Here is a 27,309-nt window from a genome sequence, read left to right as displayed (position 1 = left end):
AAAAGGCATAAATTAGGTTGGATTTACAAAATTCTACCATATGCTGTCAACAAATGACATTCTTTAGATTCAAAGATATTAGGTTGAAAGTAAAAGGGTGTAAAAAGTTACATCATGCTAAGACCAACCATGAGAAAGGTAGTATGATGTTCTGGTTTGCTAATGCTGCCTTTTTGCAAAACGCCTGAAATGGATTGACTTTTATAAAGGGGGTTTATTTGGTTACAAAGTTATAGTTTTAAGGCCATAAAGTGTCCAAGCTAAGGCATCAACAATCGGGTACCTTCACTGGAGGATGGCCAATGGCATCTTGAAAACCTTTGTTAGCTTGGAAGGCACGTGGCTGGCATCTGCTCTAGAGTTCTGGTTTCAAAATGGCTTTCTCCCAGGACGTTCCTCTCTAGGCTTCAGCTTCTCTCCAAAATGTCACTCTCATTTGCTCTTGGGGCGTTTGTCCTCTCTTGGCTTCTCTGGAGTAAGAGTCTGCTTTCAATGGCCATCTTCAAACTGTCTCTGTAAGCTGAATCTCCTCTCTCAGCTCCTGTGTGTTCTTCAAAGTGTCCCTCTTGGCTGTAGCAAGCTCGCTCCTTCTGTCTAAGCTTTTATAGGGCTCCAGTGAACTAATCAAGGCTCTCCCTGAATGGGTGAGGCCACGCCTCCATGGAAATTATCTAATCAGAGTTATCACCTGTAGTTGGGTGGGTCACATCTCCATGGAAACACTCAATCAAAGAATACAATCTAATCAGCACTAATACGTCTGCCCACACAAGATTGCATCAAAGATAATGATGTTCAGGGGGACAAATACATTCTAACTGGCACAGATGACTTACTAATATCAGGAAAAATAGATTTTAAGACAAAAAATTTGCTGAAGGTAGAGAAGGATATTTTATAATGATAAAATTGTCAAATCATCAGGGCTCTATAACAATTATAAACATATATCCACCTAACAACTTTTTCTTTGTCTCATCCTATATTCTCCTTGCCATAACTTGGATTAAATCATGCAATTTTTGTGTTTCACATTGGCCAACCCAAAACCAATAAGGTAATACTTCAGTGGTATAAATATAAAATATAGCACTTTGATTAAAAAAATCACCTGCACAAGGACAGAATTGTCACATAAGGTACACAGGCCTGAAAATAATCTTAATTTCTGGCTGGTGAAAATATTTGCACAATCTTACAAGGCTTTCACGAGTTAGAGTATGCAGGTTGTGGAAAGTAGTAGTTCTCTCTACTGGTTGAATAACATTTGAGTTATTGCTTTCAGTCTCAGACATTTAAAATTTAAAGAAGGGCAAACACAAAAGATGTCATCTAAAGAGGTGATACAAAGATGTGAAAGATTTTTGGAGACTGTGTGGTGGAAAGAATCCTTGAGTGTTTTAAAGGTTTGGAATCTAAAGAAGAGAACCTTTAGAGAAGCTATAATGACTGTATTTAAATACTTGAAGTACTATTATGGGAGTTAGATTGTAGCTTTGTTCTGCGCTGCCCTGGAACAGAACTTCTCACATCATACCTCTCAATGTATGGAATGGGCCATACCTGAGTTGTGAGTGATAACTTTCTGGTAGCGTAATCCAAGGATTGATGCCATTTGTAAGGAAATCTATAGAAGAGGACTGTGGGTAAATTACCTCTGTGACTGCTTCAACTCTAAAATTGGCCTGAAACTGTGTGTGAACCTATACAACTACAAGTTGTCTTCTAGAGCAAATGTGACAGTGAAATTGACAATTTCTGTTAAAAGCTTTAAAAGCAAAGATTTTTAAGCCTTCAAGTAGATATATATTAGGCAGTTAACAAATATGTTTGGAAGAATAAATGATGAATAATTCATGTCTTGACCATTAAAGGCATTCAGGATACTTAAAAATATTTCATTGTATTTACTACATCTGAAAATTTTATGTTCCTGAAATTTAATGTTTGCACTTTTAGATTTTCACTTCCAGTTACTGCAACAGCTGACAACTGCATTCTTACTATTTACCCATATATGGCAATTCATCTTGATAACCAAAAAGTTATTTTAAAGAAGGGTAAGTCACATATGACTGTTTTCTATCTTTCACTTTATATATTCTTGTTTTCCAAGGCTGACATCTAGAAATAAACTGAATTTAAAATTAACAGATGTTTATTAAATTCCTACATTGTCAGGTGCTGAGCTTACCATTTGAGAGTAGGATATGACAGTGTCTCTTAATTCCCAAAACTGACAATCTAATGAAAGACATATAAATGCAACAAACAAACATGAGATTGAATTAAGAGCTCAATGTATGAGTCAAATGAAATGTTGGGCATGGTGGGAGTCATGTGGATGTTAGTGCTGATGTTGGGGATCAGGGATGACTCTACAGAAGAGTTCACATTTATGATAGAGCTTGACAAATGACCTTGAACAGGATGATTTGGGCAAAATACAATATAACAAAAGCATGGGGGTAGGGTGGGAGACATAAGGCAGGAAATGAAGGTAGGGACTATGTCATTGAGCCCTTTATTTTGTAAAAGAAGAACCTTCTGTGGTTTTTGAGTATCAGTGATTTAGAAAGGCAACAGTTGATGGGCTCGAATACAAATTCAAGTGGGACAGAGAATTGTCAGTAGACCAACTGGGAGGTGCTGCAGTCAAATCAGTAAGAGAGATTTTAAATGCAAGCCAGAGGGAAGGATAAATGATGGCGTAAGTCCCAGAGGAGGAGGAAGGACACAGAGTGAGAGAAAAAGCTCTCTTTATAGATTGCCATGGACTTTCAATGCTAATCTGCAGGTCTCTGTATCTTAAACCAGTTTTCTCCAATTCTTTACACTTGCTTCTTCAAATATTTATCATTGCCATGGAACTGATTCTGCCTCAATCTCAGGGGCATGATCTTTTCTCAAACTTTTCCGAATATATAGAGGCCATCAAGCAGGAATACTCTGAACTTCCAAATACCAAACACGCATCGGAATCCATCATCTCTCTTTTTCACGCCTTTCGTAAACCCAGGAGCCATTCCTTTCTCTGTAATCCATTGCCTAGCGACCTAACTTCCTCAACCAACTTTTGCTTACTCTTGCTCTTCTACTTCTTCCTCCCTCTTAGGTGCTTTTGAGGAGCTTTCTGGTAAAACAGCAGAGAGGAGACAGGAGTCTTGATCCTCTTAGTAGACAAGCTCACTCCCAAAGAGAAGAAAGGGAGAATTCAGGCCACATATGCCTGGTTTATTCTTCCTAAACTTACCAATCAGATAAATCACTTTACTCCCCAGGGAGAGAGAGGAAAGGAGCAGAAGAAACCAGGTAGAGTACCTTCCCTTGCTTCACCAGGAAGGAAACATCAGGAGTGGGGAAGAAGCCTTCCTCCATATTCTTCTCTTGCTTGACTTCTGAGCAGCTTTTGAAACTGCTGACTGTTCTCTCTCTCTTCAGATTGTCTCTGGGATTCCACATTCCTTACATCCATGGGCAGCTCTCGCCTCTCATATTCTTCCTTTTGAGGATCCTTCATGGGTTCCACTTCCTCTACTTGTCCTTTTCAATTGTCCAATCTGATCAAACAGAAACCCTACACCCATTGTACATTTACTCACCATTCCCCCTCTCCTCTGCCCCCTGGAAACCTCTATTTTTTGTCTCTATGAACTTTCATATCCTTCCATATTGCCTTTATACTTATCATAGGGCTTAAATTTAACATCCTAAATCTATAACACTCAAGTTTGCTTAGATACCGACCTAACGTCAATGGTATACACAAACTATGTTCCTATATCCCCCACCCCCCACCTTTGTGTCCTTCTTGTCACAAATCATATGTTTATACATTCAGAGTCCAAGGACACTGATTTATCATTACATTTTATGCATTTGCCTTTTACACCCTGTAGGAAATAAAAAGTGGAGATACAAACCCAAAATACATCAGTACTGGCATTTATATTTACCAGTGTCCTTACCATTTCAGGAGATTGTTATCTCTTCCTGCAGTTTTGACCTATTGTCTATTGTCCTTTCCTTTCAACCTACAAAACTCTCTTTAGCATCTCTTTTAAGGCCAGGCTTGCATGCTTTTTTTTAAGCAGTCTTTTTTTGAGATATATTCACATACCATACAATCCATCCAAGGTGTACAATCAGTGGTTTTTAGTATAATCACAGAGTTGGGCATTCACCGCCCCAATCAATTTTAGAACATTTGCATTACTCCAAAAAGAAAAACGTCATACCTCTTAGCAGTCACCACTCAATCCTTCTATCCTTCCCCAGCCCTGCATAATCACTGATCAAATTGTCTATATAAATCTATTTCTATTTAAAGAATACTTAAATACTGGTGCTGACTATAGTCCATAGTTTGCATTAGATGTATTTTTCCCCATATACCACCCCATTATTAACACCTCGTGCTAGTGATGTAAATTTGTTAGAGTTCATGAAAGAACATTCTTATATTTGCACTATTCACCACAGACATCCACCACAGGGATCCCTATGTTATACAGTCCCATGTTTTATCCTGTAGCTTTCCTTCTAGTAATATACATGACCTAAAACTACCCCTTTCATCCGCATTCACATGTATAATTCAGCTGTTAAATACACTCCCATTAATGTGCTACTATCACCATTATCAATTTTGAAACATTAACAATCAACTTAAATAGAAATTCTGCACAAATTAAGCATCATCTCGCTATTCTCTACCACCATCAAATTCCCTGATAACCTATATTCTAGATTCTATCTTTATGAGTTTGCTTAATATAACAAGTTCATACTGGTGAGCTCATACACTATTTGTCCTCTTGTGGCTGGCTTATTTTACTCAGCATGATATCCTCAAGGTTCATCCATGTTGTAGCATGCATCAGGACTTCATTCCTTCTTACAGCTGAATTATATTAATTGTATGCACATATGATGTTTTCTTTATCCATTCATTGGTTGATTGACATTTGGGTTGCTTCCATCTTTTGGCAATTGTGAATAATGCCGCTGTGAATATCGGTGTGTAAATGTCTGTTTGTGTTCCAGCTTTCAGTTCTTCTTGGTATATACCTAGTAGTGGGATTGCCAGATCTCACAGCAAGTCTGTCTTCCATAGCAGCTGCACTCATTACCAATCAGCGATTTCATATCAGAGAATTAACTAGGAAGAAATTTAGTTTGTTGGTGACATACTTATCAGATTTTGAACAATATCTAAAATAATTCCAAGGATTATTTGGTATAAAAACATTTAAAATGTTTTACATATTCTAGTTTAGCATGAAGAGGAATTTTATTCATTCTCCAATAGCTTTGATATAGCCTAACAATTTCCTTACCAAGTAAAGTTCAGTTCAGGATACCGTATCAACCCTTTTTATTCTTTTTTGACATTGTGTTTCATTTATAATGGACATTTATACATATGTATCTCTCTATATATTGACTTTGTATTAAATATGTGTATATATATCAAAGCATATGAAATTCAGTTTAAATAATTTGATAGTGAATTCCAGGAATGCTTATCTGGCTTACTATGACCCAATATGTCTTTTCTAGATAAGGTTAGAGGTCCTCAGACAACCAGAGACAGTATTTCACTTTCCTACCAGGATGCTGGATTTTCCTCTTCTGCTTCAATTAGAATGACATCCTCCGCTAGCAAATTTTATGATTCTGAGCCTACAAAGGAGAGACCATTTCTTGGTATGTGGCAAATACATAGTGTATCTCGCAAACCGAGTCTGTAATATGATCTGTTTAATATCATTTAATTTTTTAAAAAATGAGGCTTTTTCAGGCAACAGGAAATTCATGGTGTCAGCCATAAATTTATCATTATCTCAAGTGGGTCATATGTTTTCAGTGGTCTTATGATTTACAGTAGAGTTTCTCTAATGTTTTCTAGTTATTGCATCCACTAATTTTCCCCTAGGCCTAAAGATGTACCAAATATTTCCATTTCTTAAGTAGTGTGCTGCAAAAAACATAATAGTAAGTTCATGTACTGTCTGGCCAATGTTGCAATGATATTCAACTAAAATGTTTACTATCCTGTGATGAGCCTATAAATTGCTGTGATATCCGTAGCCTATCTGCACACAATTTGGGGAACAAATACCAGGGGATTTGTTTCCTTGTTTTCTGTCTGGATCCAAGAGTGCTTATCTTATAAAGAGCTGAGCACAGAACAGTTAATTATTTGCAATTAATTGTTCAAATGTTCATATTTTCTATATATGGGTGATTTTGAATTTTTTCCTTTTTATTGAATGGACCAAAACAAATTAAATGTGAGATTTTAATGAATGTGTGCTTGTGTCATTACATGGCACTACAGGCAGAGATTTTGGGGGAAAAATGTGATAAAATCATTTTATGTTCTTGAAAATTTCCCTAATCCAGAATGTTGTGTTTTAACAGAAGTGCTTTATTTGGGCAGGAAGTAATTTTGAATCTGAAGTCTTTTTTGTTTGTTTGTTTCTATCAGGTTTTCCACTGAGGTTTAATACTGTCTAATAAGTAAAGCTAAGAATTGTCATGATATTTTACATATAATTGAAAATGAAAGGCTCTGTTTGGGGGAATGCTTTCAAATACTATTACAGCAGGAGGAAAATTTAACTGTTTTTTTTTTCATGGAATTTATCTGCTTTATAGGTATTGATATTGGGTATTTGAAAAGAAATACATTTAATTAACTTACAGATATATTAAATTGACTCAGAATTTCTTCTTGGACAGCATAGAATAATTGGTGGAATGGGATCCATTTTTACACATGCAAATGGAAATAGCTGACAGACTGTTTTACTCTGTGGACAAGTAACCCTTTTTTTACAACTGTGAATTTTAGGAGTGGAAATGAAACCTGAAAATTTGAATGTAGACAACGATGAAACGTCAGATAAAGGAGATGATGGATCTGTGGAAAAGGAGGAGACAAATGAGCAATTCTTTTCTCCAAAAGAGGGCACAAAGGCATATAACTTCTTTCAGAAAGTTGTAAAAGCAACTCAGACCTGGTTCAGTCTCTTCGGTTGGCCTCAAGGACCCTATTCCTTTTCAATTCCAGAGTCTATAAGAAGGTGACAGTTACATGTTTTTCCAAATCTCTTGTTTTGTATAATAAAATAGAATATATTCACTGGGATCATTTTAAGCAAATCGTCCTCGCAATATTATATAATTTATTCTAAACTGACAATTACTTAGTTAGACGTGTGCTTTTTTACTTCTTCTAAACCTCTGATGATTTTAGGCAAGTACTGAAAATCTCTGAGCTTCAGTTTCCTCACCTGTGAAATGAGAAAGTCTAGACTATGGGTAGAATAGCCCTTTAAAACTTGAGAAATTTATAAACTACACATTTCTCTATAAATAAAATAGGAGCTACAGATCTTAAGTATAGTCCAATAAACTGATAGCGCTGTTAGTGAACAGGGAGGGTTCACTTTTCTTTGCCACTAGCTCCTCTTTGCCAATACACTGGCAAACATTAGGCCCTTTCATTTTGAAAACTAAAAATTTAACTGTCGTTCCCTGACTCCATTTCTGGTGACTATTTCCTTTTTTCTGTTTTCTCTATTCTCTCTTTTTGAATCTCCTATTAGAAGAACACTGGACCTTCTTGACTGATCCTTTTACATTCTTTTAAATTACGTCCTATGCTTTTCATCTTTTTTCTAACTTCTGCTGTCTTATACCTGTAGCTCTTCTTCACATTCTCTTCTAGGCTTCTTTTAAATTGATATTGACAGGTTTATTTTTCAAGAAGTCTGCATTATTCTTTATTTCCTTCCTGCCTATCTGCCTCCCTCTCTCCTTCTGCCCCTCCCTCCATCCCTTCCTTCCTTCCTCCCACCCACCCATCCATCCTTTTTCCTTCACAATAGCAGTCTTTTTTATGTTGTGTGTGGATGCATGCTTTCTCAAATATCTCCTTTACAGTATGAGTTTTTTCCTAAATTTTATTTTTCCTTGAATCACTTAATTTCTCTTCTGAGTGACTTATTCCTTTTTGTTTTTTTTTTTTTTTTTTTTGGATTTTGTTATTCTCTATCAAGCTGATGGTTTTACACAAATATTTCTGATTTTGGGTTATTATTTGTTCACAAAAATGAATGAAGAACTTGGTTGTAGATATAGGCAAGGGTTATGGGTTTCCCTGACTACCATGTAAGTCTGTTTTCCCATTAGATCTTTACCCTGATTAGAAGGCAGATGAGAATCTCTGAGTAAGTGGGCAAATCATCGCAACAGAAATGCTTTAATTTAGGGTTCTTTGAGAGGAGAAATTGGACCAACACAACACCCAAAGTAAGGGGAAATTTACTCTACAGCATGTTCTCAAAGAACTGACTTTTGGTTTTATTTATTCTCTCTATTGTTTTTTTGTTGTTGTTCTCTCTGTTATTTATTTCTGCTTTAATCCTTATTATTTCTTCTACTTGGTTTAGGATTAGTTTGCTGTTCATTTTCTAGCTTCTTCAGGTGTTCCATTAGTTCTTTGATTTTAGCTCTGTCTTCCTTTTTAATGTATGCATTTAGAGCTATAAATTTCCCCCTCAATACCGCCTTTGCTGCATCCCATGTTTGATATGTTGTGCTCTCGTTTTCATTCATCTCTAGATATTTGGTAATTTCTCTTGCTATTTCTTCTTTAACCCACTGATTCTTTAGGGGTGTATTGTTCAATCTCCAGATGTTTGTGAATGTTCTAAATTTCTTATCATTATTGACTTCTATTTGTATTCCATTATGATCAGAGAATGTGCTTTGAATAATTGCAATCTTTTTTAATTTATTGAGGCTTATTTTATGGCCCAGTATATGATCTATTCTGGAGAAAGTTCCATGAGCACTAGAGAAGAATGTGTATCCTGTTGATATGGGATGTAATGGTCTATATATGTCTGTTAAGTCAAATTCATTTATCACATTGTTTAGGTTTTCAGTTTCCTTATTGGTCCCCTGTCTGGTTGATCTATCTATAGGGAAGAGTGGTGTATTGAAGTCTCCCACAATTATTGTGAAAACATCTATTGCTTCCTTCAGTTTTGTCAATGTTTGTCTCATGGACTTTGGCGCACCTTGATTGGGTGCATAGACATTTATGATTGTTATCTCTTCTTGTTGAATTGTCCCTTTTATTGGTATATAGTGACCTTCTTTGTCTCTTATAACATCCTTGCATTTAAAGTCTATTTTATCAGGTTAATATTGCTACTCCTGCTTTCTTTTGGCTGTAGCTTGCATGGAATATTTTTTTCCATCCTTTCACTGTCAATTTCTTTGTGACTCTGGGTCTAAGGTGAGTCTCTTGTAAGCACTATATTGATGGTTCATATTTTTTAATCCATTCTGCCAATCTTTATCTTTTAATTGGGAAATTTAATCCATTTGTATTCAATGTTATTACTTGAAGGCATTTCTTGAAACAACCATCATATCCTTTGGTTTTTATTTGTCACATATATTTTTTCCTTCTCTCTCTTTATTTCTTTTAACATACTGTGCCAGTTTGAATGTATTGTGTCCCCCAAATGCCATTATCTTTGTGGTCTTGTTGGACAGATGTTTTTGGTGCTGGTTAGATTTGCTTGGAATGTGCCCCACTCAGCTGTGGGTAATAATTTTGATGAGATGTTCCCATGAAGGTGTGGCCCCACCCATTCAGGGTGGGCCTTGGTCAGTGGAGCCATATAAATGAACTGACCGAGAGAGAAAAAACTCAGTGAGTGCAGCTGGGAGTGATGTTTTGAAGAGGAGCAAGCTTGCTAGAGAGGAACGTCCTGGGAGAAAGCTGTTTTGAGGCCGGAGCTTTGGAGCAGATGCCGGCTGCCTTCCTAGCTAGCAGAGGTTTTCCGGACACCATTGGCCGTCCTCTGGTGAAGGTACCCGATTGCTGGTGTGTTACCTTGGACGCTTTGTGGCCTTAAGGCTGTAACTGTGTAGCAAAATAAACCCCCATTTTATAAAAGCCAGTCCATTTCTGGTGTTTTGCATTCTGCAGCATTAGCAAACTAGGACAGATTTTGGTACCGAGAGTGGGGTGCTTTTGCTGCTGAGTTTGCAAATACCAAACATGTTGGAATGGGTTTTCAAATGGATAAGGGGAATATGCTGGAAGAATTGTGAGGAGCTTGATAGAAAAGGCCTAAACTGCTTTGAAGAGACTGTTTGTGGAAATATGGACCCTAAAGATACTTCTGATGAGGTCTTGAACAGAAATGATGGACGTGTTGTTGTGAACTGGAAGAAAGGCGATCCTTGTTTTAAAGTGGCAGAGAATTTGGCAAACTTGAGTCCTGGTGTCAGATGGAAGGAAGAATTTGAAAGCGACAACCTGGAATACTTAGCTGAGGAGATCTCCAGACTACATGTGGAGGAGGTATCCTGGCTTCTCCTTGCAGCTTATAGTAAAATGCAAGCGGAAAGAGATAAACTTAGAACTGAACTCTTGGGTTCAAAGAAACCAAAAGCTGATGGCTTGGAAAATTACGAGCTTCCAAGGGGTGGAATCCCAGAAGCTACAGCCCAACGTGAGGATGTAACCAAACATGGAACCCAGCCGCCATTTCAGTACAAGCCAAGATTGGGAAAAGGAGTTAAGCAGAAAGGATTTGTGGGAAGTCCTATTGTCTGATGGCTTTGACCTCTGCGTGCTTCATGCAAAGCCAACAGAATTTTTCCGAGATCTTTATGGACAGAGCCATTGCCGGTCTGGACTGGAGGAGGCAGACAAGGAAAAAATTAAAGGAAAAATCTCTTCAAAGACAGAGCCATGGAGGTTGAGGTCTGGAGTCAGGAGGTCTCGGGCTGGGAGAGCGGAGCAGCCCACAGGCATGGAAAGGGTGAGTTTGCCCTGGAGGTCGAGGGCGGGCTTTCCGCCTCGATGCTCTGGAAGAGTTTTGCCACCTGAGGTCCCAAAGAGGGTGGAGCACATTCCCAGGGAATTGGGGAGAGCCTGGCTGCCACCACACTGTTCTGAAGGTGTTGAACATGTGCCCCGGAGATGGAAAGGAATCCGGGAGCTGCCCTAATGTTTGAGGAGGGTGGGGCCAAGTAGGTGGTCTCCCCAGTGTGTGGATATGTTGGAGCACTCACCCAAGCATTTGGAGAGGAAACAGCTGCCAAAAAGGCCCTTGGGAAGGGTTAGGCTCCCTCTCTCTCAAGCCCCAAGGATGCAACGTTGAAATCTCAGACTTTGAAATCTAATGGAGTTTGTCCTGCAGGTTTTAGGAACTGTTTTGGTCCTGTTAACCCTGTTTTCCTTACTGTTTCTCCTTATGGCAATGGAAATGTTTATCCTATGAATGTCCCTCCTTTGTATATTGGAAGCATATAACTTGTTCTAAGTTCACAGATCCACAGCAAGAGGGGAAGTATGCCTTAGGACTGACAAAGCCTAAATTGATTTTGATGGGATTTTGTACTTAACTTTTGTTACTGAAATGATTTAAGTTTCTGTGATATTGTGATGAAATGACTGTATTTTGTGTTTAGAAAGATAATGTCATTTTGGGGTCCAGGGGGTGGAATGTGCCGGTTTGAATATATTGTGTCCCCCAAATGCCATTATCTTTGTGGTCTTGTTGGACAGACGTTTTTGGTGCTGGTTAGATTTGCTTGGAATGTGCCCCACTCAGCTGTGGGTAATAATTTTGAAGAGATGTTCCCATGGAGGTGTGGCCCTGCCCATTCGGGGTGGGCCTTGGTCAGTGGAGCCATATAAATGAACTGACTGAGAGAGAAAAAACTCAGTGAGTGCAGCTGGGAGTGATGTTTTGAAGAGGAGCAAGCTTGCTAGAGAGGAACGTCCTGGGAGAAAGCTGTTTTGAGGCCGGAGCTTTGGAGCAGATGCCAGCTGCCTTCCTAGCTAGCAGAGGTTTTCTGGACACCATTGGCCGTCCTCTGGTGAAGGTACCCAATTGCTGGTGTGTTACCTTGGACGCTTTGTGGCCTTAAGGCTGTAACTGTGTAGCAAAATAAACCACCGTTTTATAAAAGCCTATCCGTCTCTGGTTTTTGCATTCTGCAGCATTAGCAAACTAGGACATATACCATTACCAAAACTCTTTAGTTCTGAGACCTTCTCCATACCTCTCTCCCCTTTCTTTTTTTCTCTGCAGGTAAGGCTCCCTTTAGTATCTCTTGTAAGGCAGGTCTCTTGTTAGCAAATTCTCTCAACATGTGTTTGTCTGTGAAGATTTTAAGCTCTCCCTCAAATTTGAAGGAGGACTTTGCTGGATAAAGAATTCTTGGTTGGCGATTTTTCTCTTTCAGAATTTTGAATATGTCATACCACTGCCTTCTCGCCTCCATGGTGGCCACTGGATAGTCACTCCTTAGTCTTAAGCAAATTCCCTTATATTTGGTGAATTGCTTCTCTCTTGCTGCTTTCAGAACTTGCTCCTTCTCTTCAGCTTTTGACAATCTATTCAGAATATGTCTTGGAGTGGGTTTATTTGGATTTATTCTGTTTGGAGTTCTTTGGGCATCTATGATTTGCATATTTATGTCATTTAGAAGGGTTGGGAAGTTTTCCCCAACAATGTCTTTGGATGCTATTCCTATAGTACGTATATTAATTTCATGGTTATTGTACCACCAGCCACTTCCTGCCTCTCTGTCTGCCTACTGTAAACTTGGAGACTCTTTTACTCCTTTAGGATAAATGGCTTCTTTTTTCTTGGCAGCCTTCTGCTGTACAGTATATCATTTTATTTATTTCTGATATAATCCCATCCATACTCTGTTGTATAGATAGTCTTAAAATTTCGTGGTGTACTAATGACCTCCTTCCCATTTTCAGTGTTGTTACAGGTTTATTCCCTTTCTCCAAACTTTCTGACATTTCAGGAATATTTTGAGAGGGTAAAAAGATAAGTACACCTGTTCAGTTATCATCCTTGTCTTCTCTTTCTACAGTTTTACTTTTCTAGTTATCTTATTATCCCATGTTAATGACTACTCCTTTCTGTTATTGCTTTCATTATTGCATTGCAGTGACCCATGCCCCATTGAACTTGCTTTGCACCATCTCTCTTACCTTGTTCCTTTAAAAATAATTTTGTGATTTTATTTTATTGATAGTAATGGTTAAAGTATGAGTCATCATTATATATGCTGTATAGGTATTAACTCATTTACAGTTTACAACTATTCTCTGAGGTAGGTACTATATTATCTCCATTTTCCAGATGAATAACTGAGGCACAGAGAGAATATGCACATGCCCAAGTTTACACAGCTCGTTGAGAGCAGAACCAGGATTTCAACCCAACCATTCAGCCACAGCACTAGTATGTTTAAGCATTACAACACTTACCAATATTGAGGGATCAGAATAAGATTTAGGAAACCTTAACACTTGAAAGACTCAAACTCTTCCATTTGGCTTTTTTGTCTTTGTGTTTAGACTGGGCACTATAAGTACCTGTAGCTGGGTACATTTCAAGAAGATTAAGAGTACAGTAGTCTAGAAATGAGGATAGTTATGTAATCCTATTGTAAATAGACCACATCTAGGATTTCAGATGAAAAGAAACAAATTCCTGGGAAAGTCATAAATTCCAGTGAATCCATCCATATTAACAAAGAAAATGTTATTGCCTGGCCTTAACGGTTATAACTCTGAGCTAGAGAGCCATCTCTCACAGAATGTCTGGAAAACTGGAATCGTGAATTATGTGGAAAAATCACAGAAAGTTATTTTTCTCTCCAAAAATTGTGAAACATTTGTTTTTCATTTTAGTTTTTAGTTTTATTATATATATATATATACATATAATTTATCACTTAACCATTTTAAATGTAAATTTCATTGGCATTAATTATATTCACAATGTTCTGCATCCATTACCACCATCCATTATCAAAACTCTTTCATCACCATAAACAAAAATTCTGTACCTATTAAACAATAAGGCCCCGTTCTTCCTTTTCCCCTAGTCTACTCTCCATCTCTAAGAATTTGCCTGTTTTAAGTATTTCATATAGGTGAAGCCATACAAAATGTGTTGGTCCTTGTGTGTTGGTTTATTTCACTTAGCATAATGTTTTCAAGGTTCATCCATGTTGTAGCAAGTATCAAAATTTCTTCTCTTTATGCCTGTGTAATATTCCATTTTATGTGTGTATCAAATTTTGTCTTTCCAGTCATCTGTTGAACACGTGGTTTGTTTCCACCTTTTGGCTATTGTGAATAATGCTACTTTGAACATTTGTGTTTGAGTCCCTATTTTCAATTCTTTGGAGTATATACCTAGGTCTAGAATTGCTGAGTCATATGATAATTCTATGTGTAACTTTTTGAGGAACCCAAAACTTTTCCACAGTGGCTGCGTTATTTTATATTCACACCAGCCATGGGTTACAATTTCTCCACATCTTTCCCAACACTTCTTTTCCATTTTTAAAAATAATGTCCATCCTAGTGGGTATTTATTGTGGTTTTGATTTATTTTTCCCTAATGACTGATGATATTGAGCATCTTTTTATGTGTTTATTGGCTATTTGTGTATCTTTGGAGAAATGTCTGTTTTTAACGCTATTCTTTCTTCTCTTCCTTAAGAGCATATGCATACATATAGATATTAAAGACTAAAGTTTTTAATAATTGATGCATAATTTATGCTCCCAGTTTGAAATTCAGTTCTATGCCTGGCAGTGTTGCCTTTTCCGTTGAGACTTCTGGACACTCATTTTAACTAATCATTCTCAGTTAATCCTTATGTGTCAGAAGAACTCTGCAGGCCCAAGCTGTTTCCTCTTGATTTTATTTTATAATGAAATAAAACACACTTAGAGAGAGGTTCACAAAGTATAGCTACTCAATTTGCTTATAGACCAAACCCCAGTGCAAGCATAACATGTACAGTATTCCCAGAAGCCCACTGTGACTCTCCAACACTACCAAATCTGTGCCACAGAAAGATAACTATTCTGATTTTTCTACTAGTCACTTCCTCCTGAGCCCCACCAATTTTCCCGTAGTTTTACAACCTAATCATGGATTTATTTCTTTGTTTGATTTTTAATAATTTTACTGCTCTATAGCATGCATACAGAGAAGTATGTAAAATATTATTACTATGTGAGGACGTGTGTAGCCACCGCCTAGACCTAGAAATAGAACATTACCAGCATCTCAGAAGTCCCCCTATCTTTCCCAGAAGCCTTCCACCTCCCCCCAAAAAAGTAACCATTGTCCTGAATTCTAACACAATAGATTCGTTTCATCTGGTTTTAAATATTACATGGGAAGAGTCATACAATTTGCAATTTTTTGTGGGTTTTGATTTTTTTGCTCAACATTATGTTCACGCAATCAACCACCTATTTGCTTTTAGGAGTAGTTTATTTTTAATGCTGTGCACTAGTCCATTGTAGGAATATATTGCAATTTATTTATTCATTCTCCTTTTGATAGACATTGAGCTGATTTCCAGATTTTTCTATTATGAATAATGCTGCTGTGAAAATGTTGGTATATATTTTTGGTACACATATATAACTATTTCTATAAGGCAGATATGTAAGGAAAAAATTGCTGGATCATAAGATAGAAATATTATCAGCATCAGGAGATACTGCCAAACAATTTTCCAAAGTGGTTGCACTAATTTCCACTCCTAGGGGTATGTGAGGGTTCCATTCATTCTATATCCTAAGAAACATTTTTTATTGTCAGTCTTTTCAATATTAGCCCTTCTGGTTGTTCTGATTTGAGTGGTCATCTTGCTGCTATTGAGGTTAAGAATTTTTTTTTATATGTTCTTGGTCATTTGGATATACTGTGTCAAAAAATGCTTGAGTCTTGTGCTCATTTTTTAAAAACTGAGATTTCTTTTTTGTGATTTATTTGTAGAAATTTTATATATTCTGTATGTGAGTTCTTTGTTGATAATGTGTATTAGAGATATCTTCTTCCATTTTGTAGTAGTCCAATTTATTAATATTTCCCTTAATGGTTAGTGATTTCTGTCTACTGTTTAAGAACCCTTTCCCTCCTAAAGACATGAAGATATCCTCCTTTGTTATTCTTAGAAACTTTATTGATTTGCCTTTTATGTTTGGTATGCAGTTTTCCTGGAATTGGCTTTTGCCTTTGGTCTAAGATAAAGGTCAAGATATATTTTATATTTCCCCATTTTTTTCCCATATGGGTAACCAATTGACTCAGTATCACTTACAGAAAAGACCCCCCCAACTCTGCATTGCCTCCTTTGTTATAAATCAGGTATTGATATAATTGTGAGTCTATTCTATTCCTTTGATCCATTTGTATACTGTTGCATCAAAACTAAATAGTCTTAAAATCCATTATTTTATAGTTCTTGACATCCAGTAGCATAAGTACTCAGAATTTGTTTTTCTTCAATATTTTCTTAGCTACTTACGCCGTTTGCATTTCTATATAAATGTTAGGATCAACTTACAAATTTCCACCAAAACAAAACAAAAAACTTTGCTGGTATTTTGATTGTGATTGAAAATCATGATTGATTTAGAAATGTGACATCTTTTACAATAATGTCCTAATCAACAAGCACAGCTTTTTATTAGGTCCTTCAAATTTTCTATTAATGATGATTTAGAGTTTTCTGTGTAGAGTTCTTGCATGTCTTTTGCTAGATTCATCCTGGGTATTTGATATTTTTGAAGTTTTGGTAAATGGCACTTTTTTTTCCCAATTTTATTTTCTACTTTATTTTCCCTGCTATATTGGCATAAAGTTGATTATCATTACTCACATTTGTTCAACTACTTCATTAAGGCAATTTACTTATTCTAATACTTTATCTGTAGATTCCTTTTTGATTTTCTGAATTCAAATTTAGAAAATGTCATCTGCAAATAATGACTGTTCTTTCTTTTTCTCCTTTCTAATCCTCACATCTTTGATATCCTTTTTCTTTCTTTCTTTCTTTTTTAGTTTAATACTGAATAGCAGGCATCCTCCTTTTAAGCATGGTTTTAGGGGGAAAGCTTTCAACATTTTACCATTAAGTGTGAGGTTTGCTCAATATTTTTTATAGATACCCTTTATCAGGTTATGAAGCGTTTTTTTTTTTTTTTTCATTTCTAGTAGTTAGGGATTTTTATAATGAATGGATATTTAATTTTTAAACTATAAAATTTGTTCTAAGCTTAGTTTATCTGCATCACACATTTTGATATGTAATATTTCTTATTCCATTCATACTATTTCTAAATTACAAAGATTATTTAGAAGTTTATGTTTGGTGATTTCATTGTTATTCAGCATATTTTCAGTGAGGTCAGAGACCATACGTTTTGACATTTTTTGAAACTACTTTGTGGGCCAGCAGTTAGTGTCTATAAATATTTTGGTTTGGAAATATTATGTATTTTGTAGTTATTGAATACTATTTTCCATGTAAGTCCATAAAACCATGTTTGCTTGTGTTCTTTAAATATCTATATGGTTACTAATTTTTACTTTTTTATCAATTGCTAAGAGAAAATTATTAAAAACCTTATTTCTATTTGTGGATTTTGGCTTCTTTTAATTCAGTCAATTTGCTTTACGTTTTGAGGCTGCTACCAAGTACATGCAAATGTACAACTGTAACACCTTCCTGGTTAATTGCACCTTTTGATTATGAAATTTCCTTCTTTATACTTTGTGCTTTGTGCTTTAAGTCTACTTTGTTTTATATTAAATATAGGTACACTACTTTGGGTTAGTATTTATATACAATGTTTTCTGTTGTTTACATAAATCTTACTCTTTCCTATGTTTAGGTTGTGTCTCTCTTTATACCCTATCTTTAGCTTGTGTTTCATTACTGTTCTTTCAATCTTTGTCTTTTCATCAGAGCTCATATGGATTTAATATAACTACTGTAAATTGGGGATTAAATCTGCAGTATTTTTAAATTCTCCTATTTTTCTGCATTTTCTGTGTTCCCTTTCTTACCTTTTTTGCCTTCTCTTGAATTGATTAAATATTTATTTTTATATCATGATTTCTCCTCTACTAGCTTAGAATTGATATATACTTTTCCTATTCTTTTAGTGATTACCTTACACATCACAGCATAAATTCTCAACTTATTAAATCATGTACTAATTAATTATATCATCTCCCCTGATGTTGCAAAAACCCTAATATACTTTTAACTTTATTTTCTTCCCTCCTGACATATGCTACTGCTATTGTATATTGTGACTCTCTCTATATAGTAAGCCCCAGATATTGTCATTGTTTAGTCAGTCAATATATAGTCCATATATTTACCAATTTTATTTTTCTCCATTTTCTATACATCTTTGGTTTTCCATCTAGAATCATTTTCTTCCCCTCAAAGAATTCTCTTTAGACCTTATACTGAAGGTATTCCAGTGACAAATTTCTGTATTTTTGTTTGAAAAGATCTGTACTTTTCACATTTATTCTAATTGGAAAGTTTTGTTTGGTATAGGATGCTAAGTTGGCAGTTATTTTATTTCAGCATATTGAATGTATGGTATCATTTTCTTATGTTTTGAATTGTTTCTATTAAAAAATCAGCTGATGTTCTAATTGTTACTGCCTTGAAAGATGTATTTGTGTGTGTACATATATGTACTTGTGTGTATGTGTGTGTGTGCATGTGTTGATGTGCTTTTAAGATTTTCTCTTTGTATTTGGTTTTCAGCAGCTTCACTATGAATAGATTTTCTTTGTAGTTATTCTTTGTGGTTTATTTGGTAGTTATTCTTATTGAGGTTCATAGTGATTCTGTCATCTGTGATTTGATTTTTTTGTGTGTCAGTTTTGGAATGTTCTAAGCTATCATTTCTCCAAATTATGTGCCTTCTCTCTTTCTCCAAAGTTCTTACACTTCCCACTCACAATCAAATCTTTCAGGTTTGACAGTTGCATCATTAGATAATAAAGTGTGTTTAAAACAAGATAACTCAAAAGCTCTGGGAATGATACAGAAGTCTAATAATTTTGACTAACAAATGGTAGCTGAATAAAGTTCATTTTATAATTTCTTACTGAGTTCAGTTTAAATAGAACTTTAGTCATTGAGCATGAATTTTTTAAATATAACATTTTATGAATTTTTTTAATTTTAATGTATTTTTGTCCCATAGGGATGTGTATAAAATCCAATTCTACACATCAAGCTCAGCACCCAAGAAATTTTCCAGACAGTCTGACTTTTCTAAATATAATAAGACCATTTACGATGTGATGCTCCACTTGAGTGGAAAACTGCCACCTGGAATTAATTCAAGCCAGTCTTTACCTGTGGATAACACTGAAAGAGTGCTACAACTTCATTTGCAACATTCTTCACTTCTTACTTTTCTTGAGTAAGAGCATGGATGTGCTTAATTATGCATGTAACCATGGCTTGAATAAATAAATAGGTAGATAAGTAGGTAGGTAGCTGGGTAGGTAGACAGGCTTTGGTATTGTTTGGATTTTTTACTATTTACTGTCTCTACTATATACATATCCCTCTAGTATACATCTTGAAATATATATATACCAGTTAATAAAAAATAAGCATTTAATAATCTATGGATTTATAATTTAAGGTAAACATTCTTGACGTTTTGCATTCATTTGAATAACTGGGATTGCTTGTTAAAAGAGATTGCTGTGTCTCACCTTTAGAGTTTCGGATTCTAATTGCATTTATAGCAAGTTCCAACGTGATGATGATAATTCTGGTCTACGAACTCACTTTGAGAATCCCGATCTAAGGCAAATATATCATATAAATCTGTTGACAGAAAAAGGGATGTATTTCTCAGATTATTAGTAGTATAATTTAAAGCTATGGATAGTGTGAAATTTTAGTTTACATATTTAAATGTTAATTTTAAAATGGCAGGCAGGTGGAAAGTTTCATAAATGGATGATTCAAAAATCTAGGAAAATTACTTGTTGTCACCATAATGTTTGTGTTCCTCTGCAGAGATTAAATGGCAAGTGGTCGAGAAATGGAAACTCAATGTCCATTAAAAGTCTGAGGGGATGTTTGGTGAATTTATATCACTTCTTTTGCCTGCATTTGCAGCATCCTAGTCCACTGGAATCCCCCACATCCATAGGCAGTGTTCTTGTCCATCCTCCATGCTCCTATATCACTAAAATAACATTTGTTACTTGTAAATATATATGTAATGGGGTAAATACACTTTGAGATATATTACCTTCCTTTTCTCTTTTGCTTCTTTGTGTATGGAATCTACTCCTTGGTTGGCCAGAGATTTTTTCTGCCGTAGCAGGGATGGGTGTGGAGGGCAAGAAGAGGATTCATAGCAGGAATGAGAAAGGAAAGAAAGTTCAGGTTTTTTGTTTTGTTTTGTTTAATTTCCAAATCAGGTTTGTTGAGTACCTGGCAATACCCTGGTCTTAAAAGTTGGAAATAGTACTGTACAAAATATATATTTTTTCATTTCTCAGACTCTCACTATTGTAGCAAGAGTCAATCCTGGCTTGGGTTACTTGTGGCTTGGAAGTCATCTGGAAGTTTCTAAGTCACTGACAGTAACTGAGTTAAGAGCCAGGCAGCCTGTCATGTAGGCTGCTGTTTTGAGGAATAAGAGGGACACCACTGAAGAGGGAGAAGAGTGGCAAATGGCTTGCCATGAAGCCACAATATGAATGTCAAATGTACAGGGGTTGGGTAGTGGCTGAGTCAGTTATGGGGCTGCTTAGTCCTTGAAGGAGATAAGATAGGAAACACAAGATCTCAGACCTCACCATCATGTGCGTACATAGAGACTAGGCTTTGTACAGAGAGGGGCGTTGCCTCTCTAATATAAGTATGTATAACATACATAACTATGGAACTCTATATAGCATTATAACTATAGTGTAACTATAAAGTAGGACATCACAAGAATAAAATGCTACTATAACTCTTACTTTTTTAATATTATCAATTATTTAAATAAATATTCTTTCACCAAAATAAATAAATTTAGAACAGCCAACTCACTTCCCATTATAAGTAAATTTAATTCCGCTTGTGCTTTTCAATTTTATCTTTAAAATCATGTATGCTTCTTAATTATGCACAGTCATTATGGCTTCTTATTTATGAAATTGCATTAAGAATGAATGTATCTCAAAGTCACGATCTAAGAAGTGATTCTGGAGGAGAGGACTGAACTGGAGGAGAAGAGCATGGCTTTTGAATCGGCTATATGCAGGTTTAAATTCTAGCTCTTTTTTACTCCTGTGACCTTGCACAAATTACTTTACCTGGTTTAGCTGCAGTTTAGTATCTGTGATATTGAGTATGATGATTCCAAAAATTTCCTGATTGATAAAAGAATTTGAAAAATGAAAGATGTGCTGTGTATTACATGGTAGATTATTATTATTATCATCAATTTAAATGTGATAATTTATGGTCTATGGCTTTCTTATGCCATTTCCTTAAATTATTCTAATGTTGTAACCATTAGTGACATACTGAAAACTTACACTTGTAACAACACTCTCTGAAATAGAAAGTGTGAAAAAAAAAAAACAGACAACTATTCTTCTATTAGAAATGAACCTACTGTTGAAATTAAACAATGTCAGAAAACTGGTATTTATCAGTCTGCCCTCATACTCATTAAACAAATTGGGAATTTTATTTTAATTTTTATAAGTTTAAAAGGGAAAGCACATGATTTTTCTTTTTACTTTTACTACTTTTGACTCTTGTCCTTTGATGATTGATTCAACAAGGTAAACATTCTAATGTATATCTTACTTTGGAAAGTTAGTTGTACTTTCAAAACCTAATAGGATTTTAGCTATGAGCAAAGGAAGGAGGTTTGGATACTTAAATAAATCCTTATTGTTTAAGCACCATAAAAATCAAACTATTTTATGATAGCATTATTAATCTGCCCAGTATTTGTGATAACAGTTTTATTCTTATCGCATTATTGTTGGCACAGATCCCAGTAGTGTTGACATTAATATGGGTGGTTTCTGTTTTGATGTTTTATGGTGTGAGGATGCAGGTACAGAAGAATGATTTTGGCACTAAAATCAGATTTTTTTGTTCACTTATCAGCAAGTATATGCCCATCAGGATATATTGGCTGTGATAAAATTCCTTAACATTTAGAAAGTGGCAATTTGGTCAATAAAATTGGGTCATTAATCCATGATATGTACACAGATTTTATCATGGAAATAAATATATTAAAATTCAAAGTGATCATAAATGTTATTACTTCCTGTTTAAATTTGATGACACCTTTAGTGAGGACTTTTGTACAAGTGAAATTATATCTATGTTGTTCACTAAATGAGAAACTGTATGATTTTTGGAGATTAAGTTTAAATTTTAATAACTCATTGCATCCCATTTTGATTTTTTGTTCTACTCAGTGTAAACTTGGGGAAAATTTTCAAATAGAAAACCTATTATGTAAAAATGAAACTGATTCAATTATAAGAATCAACCATACAGTAACCAGACATAACATCTATTGGCAAGGTATAAACGTAAATACTGTGTTATGGACCAATGAAGTTAGCCTTGAGAGATTCAAAACGAAAAGAACAGAACAGGTCTGTTCCATTCCACTGAATAACAGTTTCAGGCTGTAAAATGCACAAATACAGTCTTCATCCTCAAATTTTACTGGTGTTACTCTATGCTGGATGCATGCAGTACTCAAATAATAATATGTGGTCTCCCTCCTCAAGAAATGCCCTGGAGGCTGGTGGTTTGATGGGCTGAGCCCTCTACCATGGGACTTGCCCTTGGCAAGACTGTTGCTGCAAAGGAGAGGCTAGGCCTGCCTATAATTGTGCCTAAGAGCCTCCTCCTGAATTCCTCTTTGTTGCTCAGATGTGGCCCTCTCTCTCTAGCTAAGCCAACTTGAAAGGTGAAATCATTGCCTTCCCCGCTACATGGGATCTGACACCCAGGGAATTAAATCTTCCTGGCAATGTGGAATATGACTCCTGGGGAGGAATGTAGGCCCGGCATCGTGGGATGGAGAACATCTTCTTGACCAAAAGGGGGATGTGAAATGAAATGAAATAAGCTTCAGTGGCAGAGAGATTCCAAAAGGAGCCAAGAGGTCACTCTGGTGGGCACTCTTACGCACAATATAGATAATCCTTTTTAGGTTCTAATGAATTGGAATAGCTAGCAGCAAATACCTGAAACTATCAAACTACAACCCAGAACCCTTGAATTGTGAAGACGATTTTATAAAAATGTAACTTATGAGGGGTGACAATGTGATCAGGAAAGCCATATGGACCACACTCCCCTTCGTCCAGTGTATGGATGGATGAGTAGAAAAATGGGGGCAAAAAAAAGGCACCCAGTGTTCCTTTTTACTTTAATTGTTCTTTTTCACTTTAATTTTTGTTATTATTTTTGTGTGTGTGGTAATGAAAATGTTCAAAAATTAATTATGGTGATGAATGCACAACTGTGTAATGGTACTGTGAACAATTGAATGTATGCTTTGTATGACTGCATGGTATGTGAATATATCTCAATAAAATTGAAGTGAAAAAAAAGAAATGCCCTGGAAGTTTTTCTTAAGCTCTCGGTAGCATTTGATAGAATCTGTCATTTCCTTTTGAAATCCTGTCTAGGTTTTGGATACAGTGAAAGTATTCTAGTTTCTTCACATCACTCGAGCTGTCTTTCCTTGTTTTACTCTCCAGGAATTTGTTCCAGCTTATTGAGGACATCATCTCATTGAGTTGTTACATAGCCTTTAGGTTGGCTCTTCCTGCGAAGGAGAGTTGTTACATTAAAATTAGACTTTATTTAAACCTACAGCACTTTGAATATATGAGGATTCATATGAACAATTTAGATGTGGATAAGAAATGTGTGGAAATCAAGGAGAAGCGATTATGTTTCAATTTCAGAGGAGCTTTTTGTAGACAGTGTGATTTCTTTCACTAGCTAGGACTGGCCCAGTGCTGCTTCAAACTCAGCAACTCTAGAATTGGCTCTCTGCTGCTACTTCAAGGGTTCACTTCCTCATATCTCATTCATCTGCTATTTTCAAGATTTGAACTTTCAGAATTATCCAAATTCAGCTTTCTCCTCCACCCCTCTCCCCACCCCACCCCACCCCCAATTCTTAGTAATCAAAGAACTGTACTGCTGAGGACAACTTCACAGTTGAGCACTAGATGTGATATGTTTCTCTATTAGGTGCTGATGGTGAGCAGTGTTTTCTGTACACTGAATGAGTTACACCTGAACGTCTAAATCTCTGCTAGGAAATTACTCCTGCAAAAACTATACTAGATATCTATAAAATGGTTCTGGAGGTGATGGACATGGGTTGAAGAGTTTGGATAAAACCATATCAAGAAATCTGTTTGAAAAAATCAAATATCCAAATGCACATATATGATCTTAAATCTGTTAAATTATGCTTATATACCCATGATTTTTAATGTGTTAAGTGATACACATAGTAATTTGGCTACTTCAGTCATAATACTTCAAGTTTAAATAATCAAAGAGGCCAAAATTTTTATAATCTCTGAAAAAATAAGTGATTGATTTCTCTGTATTTGGAGTCTTCTCTATGTAGACATTTGTGATGATAGGCATTCAATGAACTTTGAATGATTAATGACCTCTTCATTAAATGTTTTATTGTATTCAAACTTTTTTCTAGAATTTTTTAAAATATAATGCTATAAATGTAATAAGATGGTGAATGCCTTGACTGAGGGATCAAATCATATAACACTTTATTACCATTAGCATATAAGGGTAGGTGAGGATGATTATAGGTACTCAGTAAATTCTTTCTCATTAATCAAATTCGCTATAAGAAACAGCATATGCAGATCTCATTATTAAATAAAGATTTAAAAATTGTTTAAATTTTAAAATTGAAATTCAATAAATTTGTAAAATATACAGCATTGCAAGAATTTAATTGAAGGTCAAATGAAAATGATACACAAATAATGAATATTATACAATCATAATTTTGATTTTTATTTTTTTTAATTATAGTACTCAAGGAGCATGTATTTCTCATGTACTGCCAGAATTTCTTCTTGAACCAGAAGATTATAAGAAATGGATTGAAATTACGGTAAGGGAATATAATTTTTAGAAATAATCAACAGAGTTATTATTGAATTTGGTCTTTGTTAGAAGATTCCATTCCGGAGTCCTCAATTTTTTATTTATGAATATCCCTAAGACTTGAGCTCTGTGAAAGCCAAGATTTTTCTGCTTTTGTTTACAAAACTGTTTGGAATCCCTATACCAAATGAATATACGACCTTAAATATATAACTGCTTCTTTTGGGGGATTTAGAAATAAAGAATGGTGCGTGCTTAGGTAAATTTTGCCAAAACATTACTGGTCACCACCACTTGCCACTTCCCTTCTTCAGTTTTAGGGGAGAACTGAAAGAAATTAAGCAAGAATTAATCAAGTTTTCTCAAAGTATGCGATTCATTTTATGGAAACGTATATTAGTAAGTGAGATTGTTTCAGAGAAGCCTGCAGGCTTTGAGACAACTCTGTTTTCTTTGTGGCACTGTTACTACGCTTGCCACATGGCATGAATAGGAAAATCAGGTGCCTGTTCTTTGAAGCTATACTGTGTTCCAGTGGCCTAATCAAAAGGGTGGGGCTCTGTCTGGGGTCAGTGTTCAAAAGAGTGGCACATTTCTTTTTTCCAATTCTGCCACAAAGTGTGCTAGTAGGTGTACTGAATGACCAAATCTACGATTTCTACAGAGACTATGTGCTCTATAAAGTACCATATCAGTAGGTACTAGTGACATGGGACATTAGAGCTCTTGATAAATGTATAAAAAGGAAATACAGTGGTTATATAAACAAAATAAAAAGTGTATATGTTAACTAAGTAGTTAAAACTTTGAGTTTATGTTTGTCTTGCAATTTAATGAATGTTGTTGCATTTTATTTCTTAAAGGCTTCCACTGTTTCCGTGCTTGTGTGTTCCTGTACACCTAAGGAAAATCAACCTCTTTCCTTAGATATCACTAAGTTTGAAGCCATGAGTAAACGGGCATGGACAGATGTATTCCTTCAAATATACAAGGTAATATTTCCACTCCTGTTCACTGCTGATTTTTGTTGATTCCCATGAGTAGTGTATGTTAGTTAAGGTATAGACACCATGCTATTGCACACAGTGGCTTAAATAAGACAGAAATGTGTTTCTCTCTCGTAGAACTGTTGAGAAATGAGTGGTTCAGAACTAGTGGGGTAAGTCTTCCACCTTCAGTACAGTACTGGGCTTTCATCTTTAGGTCTAAATCCTCAGAACATGCAAGAGCAGGTAAAGAAGTAGTGGAGGGCAAAACGATTCTTTTTAACAATGTCACCTGAAAAAAAGCACCATTTCCAGTTGACATTCTCTTGGGCAGATCTTAGTCACATGACTGCACATAATTGCAAGGGAAGTTGAGAATTGTAGTCTTTAGAATGGGTGGGTATGGGGGATTCTTGTACTAAAAGGAAGAATGAAAGAATGGATATTGGAGAAAATTACGGTCTCCATTTCTAGTATACAGTAGACCCTTGCTGTAAAGTTATTCTGGAGAGATATTCTCTAGGAATCATATTACTATAAGCAAGACTGGATTGTGATAATCTTCAGACTAATTCATGGCAAGCTACATGTATGGGTAGATTAACATAAAATAATTACACCTTCACATCCTATCTTTTTATTGTATAAACAAGTCCTGGTTTCAGCCCTGGGAATCATTCCCTAGGTTTCCAAATGTGACTCTCTAGATCCTGTCCACTAAGACCAATGGAGTCTTTTATGCTGTCTTCACATATCACCACAGATGGGGTGAGCTGTAAGACAGGAGAGTAGAACCAAGAAGGAGTTAAATAGCTGCAGTGCTCAGTCACCCAAAGGAAAGGACAAAACTAAGAGCTTACCAGTGAGTACTGTGTGGAAGACTCTGTCCCTAAGTGCTTTTTATATGTGATCTGATCTAATCCTCACAACCAGTTATCCCCAGTTCAGAGATGAGGAAACTGTAACTTAGAGACATAAATACGTCTTTCCAAGATCAAATGATTCTGGCCTTATGAACAATTTGATGTAAGTAAAGCTCATCTTTTTCCTTGTTGTCCTCTGCTGGGCTCCTCATACAGCTCTATGGCACTCTAAGGCCTCTAGTGCAGCTTACCATTCAGGCCTGTCCTCTCTCTGGTGAACTGTTTCTGCTGCATCATTTCCACTTGTTCCTCCTTGCCTCCTCTTCTTCCTCCATCAGCCAGCCCTGTCTCTCTTGCAGGATAGCAAGAGAACAAATACT

The 27,309-nt window shown here is 35.8% G+C and overlaps 1 protein-coding gene across 1 annotated transcript in view; it reads left to right on the top strand.

Moving 5' to 3' along the window:
- The window catches only part of CFAP47 (cilia and flagella associated protein 47), a 455,597-nt gene that overhangs the window by 159,175 nt on the left and 269,113 nt on the right, over positions 1–27,309 (top strand). The window contains exons 27-32 of the mRNA XM_037824716.1: positions 1,960–2,060; positions 5,563–5,709; positions 6,860–7,091; positions 19,121–19,342; positions 25,006–25,087; positions 25,944–26,072. Coding sequence (XP_037680644.1) covers positions 1,960–2,060; positions 5,563–5,709; positions 6,860–7,091; positions 19,121–19,342; positions 25,006–25,087; positions 25,944–26,072 — 913 coding nt within the window. The remainder of the gene's footprint in view (positions 1–1,959; positions 2,061–5,562; positions 5,710–6,859; positions 7,092–19,120; positions 19,343–25,005; positions 25,088–25,943; positions 26,073–27,309) is intronic.

This window comes from Choloepus didactylus, assembly GCF_015220235.1.
Source record: "Choloepus didactylus isolate mChoDid1 chromosome Y unlocalized genomic scaffold, mChoDid1.pri SUPER_Y_unloc1, whole genome shotgun sequence".
NCBI classification, from domain to species: Eukaryota; Metazoa; Chordata; class Mammalia; order Pilosa; family Megalonychidae; genus Choloepus; species Choloepus didactylus.
Note: the sequence above shows the minus strand (reverse complement) of the source record. Positions and strands in the feature narration are given on the sequence as shown.